Raw genomic sequence first — 20318 nt, forward strand, 5'->3', positions numbered from 1 at the left:
TGTCATTCTGGCAGTAATGTGGGGAATTGACAACACAGCCAGTTCCCACTAACAGCAATCTGACAAGTAAGCTGATAATGTGATTCTGTCGTGTTGATTGAGGGATAACTATTTGGCCGGGACATGCACAGAGAGAGAGTGAACAGTTTAGGTTGCGGGGGGGAGGGAGGGGGGGGGGGGGGGGGGGGGTGGAGGAGGAGGGGGAGACAGAAGGAACAACATGCCCTGAGGGGGGTGGATTGCATCGACAGGTTTAAGAGGGAACCGGATGAGGATTTGCCAGGTTAAACCTTTGATGGGAATGAAAGCCAGAACGGGAATTCCTGTTTTTGAAATTCAGGACCACCCAGATAGACCAAAGATTGCTCCTGACACGTTGCAATCTTATGTTACCGCGCGCCATCAGTCAGTGCACACGGGAGCATCTTGTTCTCAGTTCACCAAACAAGAACACAAAGGATAAAAAGTGTCACTATTTTCCATCTGAAGGCTCGATGCCTGTAACTTCCTGCGAAGGATGCATCTCTGTACCTTGAATCCTGGCGTACAGGGCCTGAATCTGCTCCACTTGCTTCCGAGTCGTTACTTTGAGATGGTGGTTTTCGAATTCCAGCTTTTGAAAAAAACAAAACCAACAGAAAAATAAGGGAAGAACTTGCATTTATGTAGCACCTGTCACCTCCTTCGAACAACCTCACGGCCAATCAGGAATGTTGGGCTGGGTTTTTCCACCCTGAGTCGAGGCCGGGTCTATTTTTGGGCCATCCTGATCACTGCGGAGTCAGGAGCGATCGTCCGGGATATATCCGGTTACCAGGGCGACTCCGGGATGGGGGATTCACTGAGGGAGGGTGGGTAGGTTGTGGGCGACACACAGGGCGTGCGATTTAGAGGTCGGATGGCAGTCTTCACCGCCTGTGTAATGAGGGTGCTGCCGAGGTGAATGATGGCAGGAGGGAGGGCAGGGCAGAAGGGAGGAGCGGAACAGCTGGAGGGGAGGCCATGCCGTTTCTCCACTGGGATATCACAGGCCTGACAGCAGTGTTCAGAAGATAATCAGACAGATGCAAGCTTCTGTCTGCGGGTAACCTCAGGCCCCTTCAATGTGGGAGTGGGGTAGGGGGTTGTATGCTATTTTTATGCGACTCCCGTCCCCTGTTGGTGTACTGGCCTCCTATGAGTTAATTGGCTGCAGGCACTGCGGGCATCCCCATGCACTCGCCTATAACATTCCCTTGCCCTCAGAAAATTAATTGCTGCGTTAGCAACATCCACCGGCTTCCCGCCTCTGTTAAATGCTTGCCATCAGAACACAGCGGGAGGAGACAGGAACGCATTGGCATTCTTGCCCAATGCCACTCTTTCTGAGTTTCCGCTTCCTCCCTACCTCCCAGGTTTGTCTCTGTTGTGTAGGTAAAGTAACCTTGGAATAAGCTATGTAACACACAAGGCCACGATGGGAGCTGCCGACCGGATCTCATGCTGAAGGCTGCCATTTTGTGCAACTGTAACTGCTGTGCGGCTGGCACGGTGGTTCGCACTGCTGCCTCACAGCGCCAGGGACCCCGGTTCGATTCCCGGCTTGGGTCACTGTCTGCGTGGAGTTTGCACGTTCTCCCCGTGTCTGCGTGGGTTTCCTCCGGGTGCTCCGGTTTCCTCCCACACTCCAAAGGTGTGCAGCTTAGATGGTTTGGCCATGCTAAATTTCCCCTAGTGACCCAAGGTTAGGTGGATTAGCCATAGGAAATGCATTGGGTTATGGGGAATGGGCTGGGGTTGGGCCTGAGTAAAAATGCTCTTTCGGAGACTTGGGGCAGACTGGATGGGCTGAATGGCTTCCACTTGCACTGTAGAGATTCTGTGGTTCGATGGTAATTGAGAAGGCAGAGGGAAGAGTAATTTTCACTCTCCTTGCTCCTCACCCGAAGGCTTTATCCCAATGGTGGGAATGTTGTACACACCTGATCCGCACTCACATGTCGCCTTCAGCAAGAAACCATCTCGCTTGTGACTGGAGGGAGGAATTCTGTCACATTCTCCCTGTCTTCCCGCTTCCCCCCGGGATAGTTACGGCACGCTGAAAGTGGCTAAGCTGCTGAAGACCAGAGCTTGAATTCACGCCTTCCTCCTCTCGCACCTGGTGCTGCATCCAGGCAATACATCACCATTCCGGAATCTCGGCACATTCCTTGACCTCTGACCCGCTGTTATCATGAGATGAGTAACGTGCATTCCTGGGCCGAGATGTCAAAATATTATTAAACACCGAGCCTGGACTTAACCATTTGGAAGAAAGTCCTGCTCGATGCTTATATTATCCCTCTGCAGCGTTCTAGAATTCCTTTGTGTGAAGAAGTGCCCGCTGACTTTAGCCCTCAGCGGCCTAGCTCTAACTTCAAGGTTCTGCCCACTTGTCCTGGCCTCCCTCCACCAGAGGAAATCCCAGCCCCTCCATCCTATAAATTTCTTAAAACACCTCAGCTAACTCACCCTTCAATCTTCCATACTTGGGGGAGACAGGTCAAGCATATGCAATCTGTCCTCATCGTTTAAGCCTGTTACCCAGGTATTATTCTTGACAGAGGTCACTGGATGGTGACTAAGGTGGGATTGCCAACTGCTTTTCATTTTGTTTCTTGCCCCCCAACCTGAGGTTCTATGGTTGTCTCCGGGGGCTCTGTCCCTCTGTCCTCAGCTGAGACCCACCACCTCAGTACAGACCAGGAACCGAAGTTGAACTCAACCTAACTGAGACGGCGGAAGTGGAGAGGCTGCATAGTATATAACCGGCAGAACGTGTAGACCCCACACAGACAGTGACCCAAGCCGGGAATCGAACCCGGGTCCCTGTTGCTGTGAGGCAGCAGTGCTAACCACTGTGCCACCGATTGCTATTTTCTTTAGATTCTCCTCTCTTTTTAAAAAATTAATTTACAAGATGTGGGCATCACTGAGTAGGCCATCATTTATTGCCCATCCCTAATTGCCCTTGAGAAGGTTTAAAGTTTATTTATTAATGTCACAAGTAGGCTTACATTAACACTGCAATGAAGTTACTGTGGAAATCCCCTAGTCACCACACTCTAGTGCCTGTCCGGGTGCTCTAGTTTCCTCCCATAGTCCAAAAATGTGCAGGTTAGGTGGATTGGCCATGCTAAATTGACCCTTAGTGTCAGGGGGACTAGCTAGGGTAAATACATTGGGTTACAGGGATAGGGCCTGGGTGGGATTGTGGTCGGTGCAGACTCGATGGGCCGAATGGTCTCCGTCTGCACTGCAGGGATTCTATGATTCTAATTACAATGTGATTCTGACTTTTTGGCTCCCGCCAGATTCACCGCGCCTGCCCACCGCCAATCCCGCTGCAGGCTGGGTAGGGGAATTCCACCCAATGTGGCAAAGTCGCCTCGAGGCCACACTGTGAACAAGATCTCAGGAACTTACTTCTCTTAACTTGAAAGTCACCCACTCTTTGATTCTGGCTGCCTTCTCCTCAATCACCTTCGCTTCCTGGGCTCGCAACTGATTCTGAGAAAAGTAATTCAAAAATAAGGTCATCAATATCATTTTTCACGCCTTGAGTAAGAATTAACTCGTGTTTGAAAATGAGTATAAACCAGCAATACAGGACTAAACATAAATAGATGAGATCGAGTGACAACTTCGCAAGTTTGGCGGCAAATACACACCCTCTCGGCCTCTGAGAACATAGAACAGTACAGCACAGTACAGGCCCTTCAGCCCTCGATGTTGTGCCGAGCTTTATCTGAAACCAAGATCAAGCTATCCCACTCCCTATCATCCTGGTGTGCTCCATGTGCCTATCCAATAACCGCTTGAAAGTTCCTAAAGTGTCCGACTCCACTATCACAGCAGGCAGTCCATTCCACACCCCAACCACTCTCTGCGTAAATAACCTACCTCGGACATCCTTCCTATATCTCCCACCATGAACCTTATTGTAACCATGAACCCCCTAGTAACAGCTACATCCACCCGAGGAAATAGTCTCTGAACGTCCACTCTATCTATCCCCCTCATCATCTTATAAACCTCTATTAAGTCGCCTCTCAACCTCCTCCGCTCTAAAGAGAAAAGACAGCCATTACACACGTGGGCCGAAATTTTATTTACCAGCCCTTTCTGCTGGAGGGTCTTCCAGTCCTGCCGATGGCGGCTCACCCCAGAGGGTGAGGGGCATGCAAAGCCCCGCAGACATCGGCGGGACAGGAATATCCTTCCACCAGCCAATAGTAACCTACCTCTGCCACCCAAAAGTACGCCACGCGAGTGGGGGGGGGGGGGGGGGGGGGGAGGGTGTGATCGGAAAATCCTGCCAATACTGAGAATAAAACACCCATTTCCCTTCAAATATTAAAAATGTTGGATGTGGTTTTTAACTAGGATGTAAGCAGGAAAGATCTCTGCCTCGGCGTATCTGTCCACTAATCCAGAATATTCTGTGAGAAGAACTGTTTCGAGTGTTACCACAGCCGGCCCTGGGCTTTCCAATCCTCATGCTGTTACATGGTAAGTTAAACCGTAATCAGGCAGTAAAGAAGGCAAATGGTATGTTGGCCTTCATTGTGAGAAGGTTCGATATAGGAATAGGGATGCTTTACTGCAATTGTACAGGGCATTAGTGAGGTCACACCTGGAGTATTGTGTGCAGTTTTGGTGTCCTTATCTGAGGAAGGATGTCCTTGCTATAGAGGGAGCGCAGTGAAGGTTTACCAGGCTGATCCCTGGGATGGCAGGTCTGAGAGACTAAATCAGCTGGGATTATATTCACTGCAGTTTAGAAGAGTGAGAGGGGATCTCATAGAAACTTATAACATTCTAACAGGGTTAGACAGGGTAGATTCAGAAAGAATGTTCCCAATGATGGGGGAGTCCAGAAACAGGGATCATAGTTTGAGGACAAGAGGTAAACCTTTTAGAACTGAGATGAGGAGAAATTTCTTCACCCAGAGGGTGGTGAATGTGTGGAATTCACTACCACTGGGTGTAGCTGAGGCCAAAAGGTTGTCTGATTTCAAGGAGAAATTAGGTATAGCTCAGAGGCTAAAGGGATCGGGGGGGGGGGATATTGAATTCGATGATCGGCCATGATCAAAATGAATGGCGGAGCAGGCTCGAAGGGCCGAATGGCCTCCTCCTGCTTCTCGTTTCTATGTAATCCATTTAAAATGGGGAGATTGTTATTAATTGAAACGTCAGCCACAAGAAAACGACCATATTTACAATGTGTCAGCCATGCCTCAGTGGGGTCACACTCTCATCCTCATGTCAGAGGTCTCGCTTTAGGGACCTGAGCAGAGAATCTGGCTGAGCACTCTGGTGCATCACCGAGGGAGCGCTGCACTGCCGCCGTTTGGCGAGACTGAGCTGCCACTCCAGCTGCCCCGTCAGTTGCCTGTAGAAGATCGCACGGCATTATTTACGACCAAGAGCAGCTGACTTCTCCCCAGGGCTTTGTTGAATATTTATCCCCTCAGCTAACATTACTAAAACAGATTATTTGGCAGCGGTTACATTGCAGTTTCTGGGATCTTGCTGTGCACAAATTTGCTGCCACATTTCTTACACTGTAATGTAAGAATGTGTAACACATTTCAATCCACAGGTCTGCTGTATAGGTAAATAATCTGAGGGCCATGTCCTGTCTGTGGTTTTGCCTCCATTTTGTTTTCAGACTAAAACTCAGTGACTGGGTACTTACCATTAGTTCACTCAGCCATCTGTTGAGGTCAGCATCACTGGTATTCAAATCTGGGATCTTCCTTTTCCATACAGATCCCCAAACCTCTGTACACCTCCCAACCCCCACCAGCATGAAGGACAACGGCAGCAGTTATGTGGGAACGTCAAGTCATCACATCACCACATTGGTATGGTCACCAAGTCCCATCAAAGTTACTCATCATCCTGACTTGGAAATATATCGCTGTTCCTTCACTGTGGCTGGGTCAAAGTCCTGGAACTCCCTCCCTAACAGCACCGTGGATGCACTAACCCTACATGAATTGCGGTGGTTTACACCATTGGTTTCTCAAGACCAATGAGGGACACACAACAAAAGCCAGCTTTGCAGTGACACCCGTCTCCTGAGAATGAATTATAAACTATATAGTTTTGTTTATTTATTAGTGTCACAAGTAGGCTTACATTAACACTGCAATGAAGTTACTGTGAAAATCTCCCAGTTGCCACACTCCGGTGCCTGTTCGGGTACACTGAGGGAGAATTTAGCATGGCCAACGCACCTAACCAGCACGTCTTTCAGACTGTGGGAGGAAACCGGAGCACCCGGAGGAAACCTACGCAGACACGGGAAGAATGTGCAGATTCCGCACAGAGAGTGACCCAAGCTGGGAATCGAACCCGGATCCCTGGCACTGCTAACCACTGTGCCGCCCACTGTGCCACCGTGCCGCTGACTATGTAGGGTTTCAGTGAGACCCTAGCGACTTGCTCTCTATAAGTAAAGGAAAGCAAAATAAAATAACGATCTTTGCAGGTACTTGATTTTCAAATATCCTAAAGATTTATGATTGCAATTGTGATGCTCGATTCCAAGCATAAACTGTTTAGTTTCAGATACCTGCTTGTCCAACTGTTGTTCCAGCCTCTGAATCACGTCGTCCTTTTCCTGCAGTGTATTGGTTACTTCTTGGTACCTCTTGAATAAACTGTTCTCTGATTCGCTGGTCTGGACATTGGTCACTTTCAATTTCTCCCTCATCGCCTGCACCTGAATAGGAGTTAAATGGAAAACAATTCTTAGCCAGAACATTCTACAGGAAAGGCACAGTAAACAGACACGGTGAGGCCAGTGAATGAGCATCGCGAGGATTGACAAGAATATGTTGTGACCTCCAGATCATTAAAGCCCTTTTATAGAGTGATGGTGGGGAGGGGGAAGAATGTATGCTTATGTAGTTGATTCTTAATGCTGGCTTCTCTCATCTTGGTTGACCTGAATTATCTTCTTCTAGTCACCGTGTGGCTGAGTGAGGAGTGGTTAAGCTGGCATTCACTGGCCTGGCCAGTTCCCTCCCATTCCTTTAAGGTGACAGTCTGAGGTCAGTGCGTAGGACTCCGTATTTGAAGTGTGGGCACTGTTGTAATGTAGGAGAGTGCAAACCAATTAGTGCATAGGAAGGTGCCACAAACAGCAATGAAGTAATAGCCGGATAATGTTGCAGGGAAGGCACCTCCGACAGAGCAGCACTCCCTCAGTTATACACTCAGACAGGGCAGCACTCCCTCAGTTATACACCTCCGACAGAGCAGCACTCCCTCAGTTATACACTCAGACAGAGCAGCACTCCCTCAGTTATACACTCAGACAGGGCAGCACTCCCTCAGTTATACACCTCCGACAGACTGCACTCCCTCAGTTATACACTCAGACAGAGCAGCACTCCCTCAGTTATACACCTCCGACAGACTGCACTCCCTCAGTTATACACCTCCGACAGTGCAGCACTCCCTCAGTTATACACCTCCGACAGGGCAGCACTCCCTCAGTTATACACTCAGACAGAGCAGCACTCCCTCAGTTATACACCTCCGACAGGGCAGCACTCCCTCAGTTACACACCTCCGACAGTGCAGCACTCCCTCAGTCACACACCTCCGACAGAGCGGCACTCCCTCAGTTCTACACTCCGACAGTGCAGCACTCCCTCAGTTATACACTCAGACAGAGCAGCACTCCCTCAGTTATACTCCTCCGACAGTGCAGCACTCCCTCAGTTACACACCTCCGACAGTGCAGCACTCCCTCAGTCACACACCTCCGACAGAGCGGCACTCCCTCAGTTCTACACTCCGACAGTGCAGCACTCCCTCAGTTATACTCCTCCGACAGTGCAGCACTCCCTCAGTTATACTCCTCCGACAGTGCAGCACTCCCTCAGTTATACTCCTCCGACAGTGCAGCACTCCCTCAGTTACACACCTCCGACAGTGCAGCACTCCCTCAGTTACACACCTCCGACAGGGCAGCACTCCCTCAGTTATACACCTCCGACAGAGCAGCACTCCCTCAGTTATACACCTCCGACAGGGCAGCACTCCCTCAGTTACACACCTCCGACAGTGCAGCACTCCCTCAGTTACACACTCTGACAGGGCAGCACTCCCTCAGTTATACACTCAGACAGGGCAGCACTCCCTCAGTCACACACCTCCGACAGAGCAGCACTCCCTCAGTTACACACCTCCGACAGTGCAGCACTCCCTCAGTTATACACTCCGACAGGGCAGCACTCCCTCAGTTATACACTCCGACAGGGCAGCACTCCCTCAGTTATACACCTCCGACAGGGCAGCACTCCCTCAGTTACACACCCTGACAGGGCAGCACTCCCTCAGTTATACACCTCCGACAGTGCAGCACTCCCTCAGTTATACACTCAGACAGGGCAGCACTCCCTCAGTTACACACCTCCGACAGGGCAGCACTCCCTCAGTTACACACCCTGACAGGGCAGCACTCCCTCAGTTATACACTCTGACAGGGCAGCACTCCCTCAGTCACACACTCTGACAGGGCCGCACTCCCTCAGTTATACACTCTGACAGGGCAGCACTCCCTCAGTCACACACTCTGACAGGGCCGCACTCTGGTTGTATCACAGTTCGGTATGGCTCTGACCAAGACCGCAAGAAGCTGCAAAGGATTGTGAATGTAGCCCAGTCCATCACGCAAACCAGCTTCCCATCCACTGACTCTGTGTATACTTCCCGCTGCCTCGGGAAAAGCAGCCAGCATAATCAAGGACCCCACGCACCCCAGACATTCTCTCTTCCACCTTCTTCCGTCGGGAAAAAGATACAAAAGTCTGAGGTCACAAACCGACCAATTCAAGAACAGCTTCATCCCTGCTGCTGTCAGACTTTTGGATGGACCTACCTTATATTAAGTTGGATCTTTCTCTACATCCTAGCTATGACTGTAACATTATATTCTGCACCCTCTCCTTTCCTTCTCTATGAACGGTATGCTTTGTCTGTTTAGCGCACAAGAAACAATACTTTTCACTGTATACATCTGACAATAATAAATCAAATCAAATCACTCCCTCGGTTCCCTCACTCAAGAAGTTCATTCTGGTTAGTTCCCTGCAATTTATCCCCCATGTCTAATGGGAAGATTTATTTCCACATTCCGATGTGCCATTGATAATCATCTTAAATGTGGTGGCTGAGGGGGAGGCCCAGCAGAACGCTGTACCAAGGCGCCACCTTCCCAGAGATTTTACTGGGGGGTGGTGGCGGGGGAGGGGGGGGTCTCAGTTCTGTTGGAGACACGGGGCTGGTGTTACATTGAATTTACAGCACAGACTGTACACGGGTGTGTGTCGGTGTTTATTCTTCCCAAGAACCTTCTCCGAACCCTTTACTGTATCTCACCCCATCAGCATATCCCTCCCTTAGGTTCCCACACGTGTTAACCTAGCTTCCCCTTTAAAGATTCTATGCTATTTGCCTCAATTATTAGGGTGGCACAGTGGTTAGCACTGCTGCCTCACAGCGCTAGGGACCCGGGTTCGATTCCCAGCTTGGTTCACTGTCTGTGTGGAGTCTGCACGTTCTCACTGCGTCTACGTGCGTTTCCTCCCACAGTCCGAAAGACGTGCTGGTTAGGGTGCATTGGCCATGTTAAATTCTCCCTCAGTGTACCTGAACAGGCGCCGGAGTGTGGTGACTAGTGGATTTTCACGGTAACTTCATTGCAGTGTTAATGTAAGCCTACCTGTGACAATAATAAATAAACTTTATTCCATATTTTAGCTCCTGTCTGGATAAAGGTGTTTCTCACAAGTACCCTATGGGATTTGTTTGTGGATATCTTACATTTGAGGCCTGTAAATTTTGGACCAACCCTTGTGAAAACATTTCTCCACAATCGACCCTCAACAAACCCCTACACAATTTTAAAGACTTTTTATTAGGTCACCACTCAGCCTTTACTTTCTTCGACAAAAGAGCCCCAGCCTTTCATTCTTTCCCTGTGATTACAGAGTTACGGCTAAAGGATTGGAAAGAAGGAAGAGGCTAAGGAAATGACCACCCAAGACTTTGTTTAATGTCTGCTCTTATCATCGGCTAAACAAAGACCGCGCTGGCCTGTAACCTGAAGCCATCCATTCCCTACAGAAGGTCACAGTCCAAAGTACCCCTATAGCTCCCACACACACACAAAAACAGGAGAGGCTAAATCTGTTTTGCAGACGGTGACAGATCAAGCTTCGGAGGCCCTCACTAGTGTTGACACAACACTACTCTGTGACCGAATCCTCACAAAGGAGACAGTTACTGACACTCCGGCACAGAGTGTGGGAAATCTAACCCTCCCACCACCCCACCTTCCACCTTGACAAGCACTCAGTCTTAATAATGGGCCTCAGCTTCCTGGTAATTGAGTAAAGTGCCAACCTTGAGAACACAAGAGAAGGCTAATCGTCTGAATTCTTTTGACTATCTGTCCATATGGCTAATGACGGGCCTACATCCTTTGAAGTTCACCTGGCAGCCTTGAGCTGAAGCCTCGATCACTGAACGGTTATTAACCCTTACGCTGCTGGCCGACTGCCGGGAACTTTCCGCTGACTGGCGAGTGAACCGTGAGGAAACACACCGAATCATCGTTACATAATCGTGACTTAGTCGAGATAAACGCAGCTTAGAGGTCTGCAAATCCCGACCAGTATCCGACAAGTTCCTCATTCTAGCTGTTATTAACTTCAAGGGAGGATCAGAATCCCAGATACAGTCACAATGACGTTAAATTGTGAGCAGAGTTTTAATCAGCAGTGCAAACTCTGAATCGTAGAATCCCTATAGTGCAGAAGGAGGCCTTTGGCCCATCAAGTCTGCACCGACCACAATCCCACCCAGGCCCCATTTTCATAACCCCATGCATTTACCTTAGCCAGTCCCCCTTACACTAAGGGGCAATTTAGCATGGCCAATCCGCCTAACCCGCCCATCTTTGGAGTGTGTTTGTTCATTTATTTATTAGTGTCAACAAGTAGCCTGACATTAACAAAGTTACTGTGAAAATCTCCTAGTTGCCACACTCCGGCACCTGTTCGGGTACACTGAGGGAGAATTTAGCATGGCCAATGCACCTGGTAGCACGTGTTTCAGGCTGTGGAAGGAAACTGGAGCACCGGAGGAAACCCATGCAGACATGGGGAGATTGTGCAGTCTCCGCACAGACAGTTACCCAAGCCGGGTCCCTGGCACTGTGAGGCAGCAGTGTTAACCGCTGTGCTACCATGACGCCCGTGACTCAACATCTCCCTGGAGGTTTTATAACACGGTGCAGACATGGGACCGATTTCGGAGCTGGGCCAGAAACGATGGGCCGAATGGCTGTTGTCATGTTCATGCAAAATGGATGGACTTATAGGGTATCAAATTGCACTGGGTACTTTACTTTAAAATCAAATGGAGTTGAGGGGCGGGATTTTACAATCTGGCTTGTCCCGAAACCGTAAAATCCCACCCGAGGTCAACGAACCGTTCCATGACCCTCCCCTTGCCCGCTCCGATTCCCGTGGCAGGCAGGACGGTAAAATTCTGGTCGAGGGGTCAGGTACCTTTTCCTTTCTGCCAGTACACACAGAACGGCGATAGTGTGGTGGTATTGTAATTGGACCAATAATCCAGAGACACAGGGTAATTCCCTGCGGACCCAGGATGGAATCCCACCAAGGCAGATGTTATCATAGAATCCCTACAGTGCAGAAAGAGGCCATTCGGCCCATTGAGCCTGCAGCAACAACAATCCCACCCAGGCCCTATCCCCATTACTCCTCATATTTACCCAGCTAATCCCCCTGACACTTAGGGGCAATTTAGCATGGCCAATCCACCTAACCCACACATCTTTGGACTGTGGGAGGAAACCGGGGCACCCAGAGGAAACCCACGCAGACACGGGGAGAATGTGTAAGCTCCACACAGTCAGTCAGTGACCCAAGGCTGGAATTGAACCCGGGCCCCTGGCGCTGTGAGGCTGCAGTGCTAACCCACTGTGCCACCGATGTTGAAATTTGAATTCAATAAAAATCTTGAATTAAAGGATGACGGTGAAATTGATTATCATAAAAGCCCATCTGGTTCACTAATGTCCTTTAGGGAAGGAAATCTGCTGTCCTTACCTGGTCTGGCCTACATGTGACTCCAGATCCATAAAAATGTGGTTGACTTTAAAATGGCCTTTGAAATGGCCTGGCAAACAACTCAGTTCAAGGACAATTAGCCCTCCACATGGCCTGCAGCAGTTCAAGAAGGCAGCTCATCACCACTTTCTCGAGGGCAATTAAGGATGGGCAATAAATGTTGGCCTTTCAACAACAAAGACACGTTTACAGCACATTTACTGCAGAAAAACGCACCTCACAGAGCTATCGTCAGAGATGAACAATTTTGGTCTCCTCCCCATGGAAGGGTATACTTGTCATAGAAGGAGTGCAATAAAGGTTAACTGGACAAATTCCTGGGATATCCTAGTGAGGGGAGATAGATCAGATTGTACCTAACTTCACTAGAATTTACAAGCATAAGAAGTGATCTGACTGAAAGGTCTAGAATTCTTAGTGGGCTCGATGGAGCAGATACTGAGAGGCATGTGTACTGTACTGTTCTATGTCTATTCTATGTCTATGTGCCCGAGGCTAAAACAGGAAGTCACAACGGCAGCCATTTTGGACTGAGAAAAGGAGAAATGTCGTCAGAAGGTGGGGAATCTTTGCAATTCTCCACCCACTTGGGCTATAAATTTGACATTTACTGGCTGAGATTGATAGAATTTTGAGCACCAAGTTTTATGTGGAAGGTGGCAGAGGGATGATGTAATAAGAGTCGAGAGGCTGCATGGCCTACTCCTGCTCCTATTTCCAATTTTCTTATAATTTGACATTGAGCCACATTGGGCGATATTGGGAGAGGTGGACCAAAGGCTTGGTCAAAAAGGAGAGAAAGTTAGTTTATTTGTGTGGGCGGCACGGTGGCACAGTGATTAGCATTGCTGCCACACAGCATCAGGGACCCGGGTTCAATTCTGGCCTCGGGTCACTGTGTGAAGTTTGCACGTTCTCCCTGTGTCTGCGTGGGTTTCCTCTGGGTGCTCCGATTTCTTCCCACAGTCCAAAGATGTGCGAATTGGTTGATTGGCCATGTTAAGTTGCCCCTTAGTGTCGGGGGACTAGCTAGGATAAATGCATGGAGTTATGGGGATATGGCCTGGGTGAGATTGTGGTCGGTGCAGACTCAATGGGCCAAATGGTCTCCTTCTGCAGTGTAGGATTCTATGATTCTATGAGGGTCACAAGTAGGCTTACATTAACACTGCAATGTGAAAATATCCTAGCTGCCACACTCTGGCGCCTGTTCGGGTACACCGAGAGAGAATTTAGCAAGGCCAATGCACCTAACCAGCATGTCTTTTGGAGTGTGGGAGGAAACTAGAGCACCCGGAGGAAACCCACGCAGACATGGGGAGAAAGTACAGACTCCGCACAGACAGTGACCCAAGCCCGGAAATGAACCCGGGTCTTTGGCGCTGTGAGGCAGCAGTGCTAACCACTGTGAAAGGTAGAGAGGCAGAGGTTTAAGATAGGAATTTCTGAGCTCAGGACTAAGGCAGCTGAAGGCACCAGCGCAATACAGAAGCAGCCAGAATCGGAGCAGCACAGATTATCCCAGAAGGTCGTGGAGCTGGAGGAAGTTACAGAGACCCGTGAGGCGTAGGGAGGGATTTAGACTCAGGGATGAGAAAATTAAAATTCAGCAGTTGCTGTGTCAGAAATCAGCAAACAAAGAGGTGAGGGGTGACTGAGGTTTGCTGTGAGTGAGGATATGGGCAGCAGTGGATCATGAGTTGGAGTTAGCAGAGGTTGCAAGGTGAGAGACTGGCCAGGATAGTGTAGGAATTGTTGTGTCTGTAGGTAACAAAGATTTCAAATCTCCTGACAGAGAGAGTGGCGTCCAGGCTGTTTGGACGGGGAGGGGATGGGAGGAGATGGTGGGGGAAGGGCAGTTCCTGTTCATTAAAAGCAATAAAGTCGCCTCATTTGGCCTCGATTGCCACCTCCCTCCTGACTCTGGGGGTTTTCCCAGGCCCCAACATTGATGTGAGTGAGTGAGCTTGAAGCTGTGACCGGGAGGTTTAATCATTCACCAGTTGCCAGGGGAGCTGTGGGAACTTTCTCTCCAGCACAAATCCAGCACTAGGCCGACGCACCTAGGTAACCACGCAAGGCTCCGCAGAATCTGTCCATGCCCCAACCTTCCAACAAACTCCATTTCATACCAGCACTGCAAACACCAGCAACAACAACATCCCTCACAGCCGTGACATGGAGATCAATCACTCATGCAGATGCCAAGGTAGAGAATGTATTGCGATGGGGATGGCACGGTGGCACAGTGGTTAGCACTGCTGCCTCACAGCGCCAGGGACCCGGGTTCAATTCCCGGCTTGGGTCACTGTCTGTGCGGAGTCTGCACGTTCTCCCCGTGTCTGCGTGGGTTTCCTCCGGGTGCTCCGGTTTCCTCCCGCAGTCTGAAAGACGTGCTGGTTAGGTGCATTGGCCATGCTAAATTCTCCCTCAGTGTACCTGAACAGGTGCTGGAGTGTGGAGACTAGGGGATTTTCACAGTGACTTCATTGCAGTATTAATGCAAGCTGACTTGTGACACGAATAAATAAACTTTAAAATGGTGTTGCTAAACATGCCAGGAAGGGGCACTTCATACTGCAGACAGCCACATCCCTTGTCCCTCTTCGTTGTACATGGGGTACCTGTTTCTCTGCATTGTCTGCCCGCTGGTCAGCCTCGGTCACTCTTTGTTCCAACTCCTGCATCTGTAAGGAGGACAGAAGACAAAAGTTAAGCCCCACGGGATACTGGACAGGAAGACTCTTTACTCAACACACTGCGTCTGAAATAGCATTAAGAATAGGCAAGTCCCCGGGGCCAGATGGGATCTTTCCCAGGTTATTGAGGGAGGCAAGGGAAGAAATAGCTGGGACCTTAACAGATATCTTCACATCCTCTTTGACCACAGGTGAGGTTCCAGAGGACAGGAGAATAGCTAATGTTGTTTAAGAAAGGAAGCAGGGATAATCCAGCAAATTATAGGCCGGTGAGCCTGACGTCAGTGGTGGGGAAGCTTTTGGAGAAGATACTGTAATGACAGGATATATACACATTTGGAGGAAAATGGACTAGGTAGTGACAGGCAGCATGGTTTTGTACGGGGAAGGTCTTGTCTCACTAACTTGATTTGAGTTTTTTGAAGAGTTGACAGAGATAATTGATGAGCAAAGGTCTGTGGATGTAGTTTATATGAACGTTTGACAAGGTCCCACATGGCAGACTGGTAGAAAAACTAAAATCACATGGGATTCGGGGTGGGCTGGCTAGATGGATACAGAACTGGCTTGGTCATAGAACAGTAAGAAGTCTCACAACACCAGGTTAAAGTCCAACAGGTTTATTTGGTAGCAAATACCATAAGCTTTCGGAGCAATGCTCCTTCGTCAGATGGAGTGGTCTCTGTTCTCAAACAGTGCACAGACACAGAAATCAAATTACAGAATACTGATTAGAATGCAAATCTCTGCAGCCAGCCAGGCCTTAAATGTACAGACAATGTGGGTGGAGGGAGCATTCAACACAGGTTAAAGAGATGTGTATTGTCTCCAGACAGGACAGCTTGTGAAATTGCACTCTGTGTACTGCTGTTAGAGTTTGTAAATAAAGGGGTTTTGGTGAAGGGACTTCTGCCTCCGAGGACTTATTACAATTTACGCCCTCTCGTTCCCTGGACTCTCTCCCACTTCTCCCACACACCTATTGGGGAACCAGGATATCACTGCATTGGCGCCTGAATAGGGACCAGACAGCCTTAGATCTGGTATTTCAACCATTTGTGCTGCCTCATACTGTCCGCAATGCCACGTGCTCCAAGCCTATTCATTCCGTGTGGATTCACAAAGCTGAATGATGGCAAAATCAACCAATTAGAAAGTTAGGTGGCTCTAAAAGACTAAATGTTGACTCAGATCCTGCCTTTCCCATGATCATTTCCACGTTGGTGAGTATGCCCATGAGGAACAATCCTTTTAGACTTGTCCCGCATCCTATTAACGCAGCACTAGTGCTCCTTGCTCATTCCAATTCATTATAAGGACATCTGAAAAATAATCTAGCAAGCGTGGGTTTCACTTAGGTGAAGGTTCGGTCTATCAAAGTGAAACTGCTCCAGTAAGAAAAGGTATTTGAGTCTGGCAGGCTGGCCAATGTCAACGATTCTGCTTCAAATACCTTGGATTTCCCCTTTGATGATTGGTCCTATCTGGGAATTGCGTCACCCGAACGAGGCAGAAAAGCCACCAACTTATTCCCAGCCCAGAATTCACCACCCGCTCTTCTCTCCCATTCTAGTGTAGGAATCTCCTACATTTGCACCAATATCATTGTGCTCGATTAATTAATGTGATCTTCAGTTCCTTAATCGGGATCGGCAAGATTCTGGTAACACATGGGGAGGGCGGGGGGAGGGAGTTATCCCGTTCCGCCCGCCACGGGAATCGCAGCGGGTGGGAGAGGGTGAAGGTGGACCATGCAAAGGTCTGTTGACCTCAGGTGGGATTTTCTGGTTTTGGGGCGAGCTTGGCCGGAATATCCCGCCCAAGGTGTACCCCGTGGCAAGTAATAAGGTGTTGGCTTGCCTTGCAGCCATTTTTCATGTCTGGGCTTGTGTCCAGTGTCTCTGACCCACCCGAGCTTCATGAGAAATTTCAGAGGTTGGCATCCACTCTGTGCCAGTGCAGCAAATGGGCACCTCCATGCTGACACTGCCCCAGAGCCTGGGTATTACGACCAAACCAAACAAGCATCACAATTTTCATCTTACATTTCAGAAAGCTTTTGATATATTTCAGGATAGTAGATCTAACAGGGGATGGGGTTATTTCACCTTCCACAATGTCTGTTGGGTATCTGGCTAGTTAGAAGTTCCCATTGCCTTGACAGAATTACAGTTGATTAAAGTCTGGCACTTTGTATTTCCAATGCCTTTCTTTCAGGAGTCCCTTTATGAAGTTGACGTTTTGATATTCTGTGTCAAGGGGGGCCTGCAGTACATTCCATGTGAGAACTTTCCAGAAATGTGGTCAACTTACAATATCAGACATCAGGTGACCCCTGGCAGCCATTCTTGGTCAGTTTCTCTTTTTTAGCAGCTTGAAACAGTTCAATATGTTTTTGGTTATTCGGTGAAATTATAGACAGATCCCACTCAGTCACAATTTCCTCTCATCGTGACAGCATCGTGAGATTCTACCTGCACCCACAACCCAACCTCGCTAAACCCCTTGAAGTAAAAGTGTCTTTTCTCAGTTAAATACGCACGCCATCCAGCAGGAAGCTGAGAATTTCCCCAAGACACACCATTATCATGATTCCTTGAAGATATCTGATGCTTCAGTGCTCCCAGTCAATCGGGCCATGCTGTGCAAATAGAAATAAGATTCTGAGACTACAATTATTTGTGTAGAATTGCAGTAGGATTTCAGGTACGGACATTGAAGGCTGCATGCAATCATTTGCTTTGTTTTACTTCTATGGCACACATAATGGGCCGAATGGCCATCTTCTATGTTATATTGTTCATTTTCTGTACTTACTTTAGTTTGTTTTTCAAAAAATTTTATTCCTTTCCAAAGATGTGCGGGTTAGGTTGATTGGCCACACTAAAAATTGCCCTTAGTGTCCTGAGATGTGTAGGTTAGAGGGATTAGTGGGTAAATATGTAGGGATATAGGGGTAGGGCCTGGGTGGGATTGTGGTCGGTGCAGACTCGATGGGCTGAATGGCCTCTTTCTGTACTGTAGGGTTTCTTTCTTTCTAAATTACAAAGCCAATGAGAAAGGGGCAAGTCCTTAATCCATCTCCTTGCTTGCTCCAAAAAACAATTCAAATTCTAGTTGAATCCCCACTGGCTTCATCCTGTGGCCTAGTGGTCACAGAAATGGTAAACCACAAACCTACAGCAATACTCTGTGGTCTCTGGCTGAAATCCCCCCACGGTAGATGGTAAAGTTACCCTGTGATAGGCATGGGTGAGCTGCAAAATATCTCCCTGTTGCTCTCTCACTGCTTCCACATGTTTCAGCTCTGACTCATTTGGTAACACTCTCGTCTCCGAGCTGAAAGCTGAGTTCACTTCAGAGATCTGAGTGGAAATGTTCAAGCTCATGCTCTCGGTGCAGCACCGAGGGAATACTGCATAGCCGCTGGTGCCACCTTTCAGGTGAGACGAGGCTCCATCTGTTCTCTCTGAGGAATGAAAGGGAACCCACGGCACTATTTGAAGTGGTCTCCTAGGCCCTAGGCTCCAAAAATTCTTCCCTAATCCTCTCCGCCTCCCTCTCCTCTCTGCCAACACTCCTCAGAACTTACCCATTGTTCTAATACCGCCTTATGTAGGCTTACTATCGAATTTTGTTTGGGTGGCACAGTGGTTAGCACTGCTGCCTCACAGCGCCAGGGACCCGGGTTCGATTCCCGGCTTGGGTCACTATCTGTGTGGAGTTTGCACATTCTCCCCGTGTCTGCGTGGGTTTCCTCCGGGTGCTCCGGTTTCCTCCCACAGTCCAAAGGTGTGCGGATTAGGTTGATTGGCCCTTAGTGTCGGGGGACTGGTTAGGGTAAATGCACGGGGTAATGGGGATAGGGCCTGGGTGGGATTGTGGTCTGTGCAGACTTGATGGGCCAAATTACCTCCTTCTGCACTGTAGGATTCTATGACGCTCCTTTTAGCAACATTTTGGTACTTAAAAGGCATTTTATAAACGTAATCTCCCTCATCTTCCTGGCCAGAATTTGTCCTTTAACCAATCGCATTAAAACAGATCATCTCGCCATCACATTGCTATTTTGTGGGATCCTTTTTTTATTCATTGGTGGGACATGGGCGTCGCTGGCTGGCCAGCATTTACTGCCCATCCCTAGTTGCCCGAGGGCTGTTGCAGGTCAACCACGTTGCTGTGGCTCTGGAGCCACATGTAGGCCAGACCAGGTAAGGATGGCAGATTTCCTTCCCTGAAGGACATCAGTGAACCAGATGGGTTTTTACGCAATTGACAATGGTTTCATGGTCACCAGTAGATTCCTAATTCCAGATTTTTTTAAATGAATTCAAATTCCACCATTTGCCGTGGTGATTTTTGAACCCGGTCCCCAGAACATTAGCTGAGTTTCTGGATTAATAATCTAGTGATAATACCGCAAGGCCATCACCTTCCTCCGCTGTGCACAAATTAGTGGCCGTGTTTCCTACATTCCAACAGTGACTACACTTGAAAAGTACTTCACGTAAAGCACTAGAGAACGGTGTCAGATCATGAACCGGTGCAATGGAAATGCAAGGGGTGGGGTTTTCTGGCTCTTCCCGCCATTGGGATCTTCCAGCCCCGCCGAAGGTGACCCTCCACGACGGGTTCTCCACAGGCAAGACAGGTGAACCACCGAAAATTCCATCGACAATGGCAGGACTGGAAGATCCCGCCAACAGCCAATGGTGAGTGGCCACCGGGAAATACGCAACGGGATGGCTGGAAAATCCCTCCCAATGTCTTTCTTTTAACCTTCCCCATTTCCGGCAATGATCTTCCCCGTTGGGGAGGAAGTCGATTTGTTGGAGTAAAGCTCCCTCTTCACAGCTGGCGTTTAATTATAGAGTGGAGGCCAAGGCTCTGATCTAGAATCTGGTCGGGATGGAGGGGAAACAACTGAAATCTTTTACAGGGATTCACTTTAAAAGGGATTGAAAAACGAACGCAGGACAGACAGAGGGAAAGCTGGAAAGTCTAGGGTTTCATAAATCACCTGTTTGATGTGTGTAAAACAATTACACAGCTTGTCTAAACCAACATTCCACACCCCCCACCCCCCCCCCAGCCGCCTCCTACTGAGACCCGGCTTCTCGTGAGGAAATTGTAAAAGACGCACATTAGGCCTAAAATCAGTCTCTGTGCCGACCTGGGATAGACTTAATGACACCACCACCCCCACCTCCCCCAACCCACCCGCCTCCCCCGTGCCCCCCCACCTCCCCCGTGCCCCCCCACCTCCCCCCATGCACCCCCCCCTCCCCCCCTCCCTAGGCTGCTCAAGTAGCTTTCCAGCTGTTTTTTTGGAGAAAGGCAGAGCGTCTCAATTAAAATCCCAGCTGTCAACTCAGATGTCTCTGGACCCAGCATTACTCTGGCTGCTCAGTCAATC

At 49.0% G+C, this 20318-nt stretch overlaps 1 protein-coding gene across 1 annotated transcript in view; it reads right to left on the reverse strand.

The window, feature by feature from the left end:
• LOC144506987 (pleckstrin homology domain-containing family H member 1-like) overlaps positions 1-20318 on the reverse strand; it is a 174319-nt gene that overhangs the window by 96235 nt on the left and 57766 nt on the right. The window contains 4 exon segments of the mRNA XM_078233493.1: positions 532-613; positions 3445-3528; positions 6605-6754; positions 14828-14890. Of these exon segments, the coding sequence (XP_078089619.1) occupies positions 532-613; positions 3445-3528; positions 6605-6754; positions 14828-14890 (379 nt within the window).

This window comes from Mustelus asterias, chromosome 18 (assembly GCF_964213995.1).
Source record: "Mustelus asterias chromosome 18, sMusAst1.hap1.1, whole genome shotgun sequence".
NCBI lineage: Eukaryota > Metazoa > Chordata > Chondrichthyes > Carcharhiniformes > Triakidae > Mustelus > Mustelus asterias.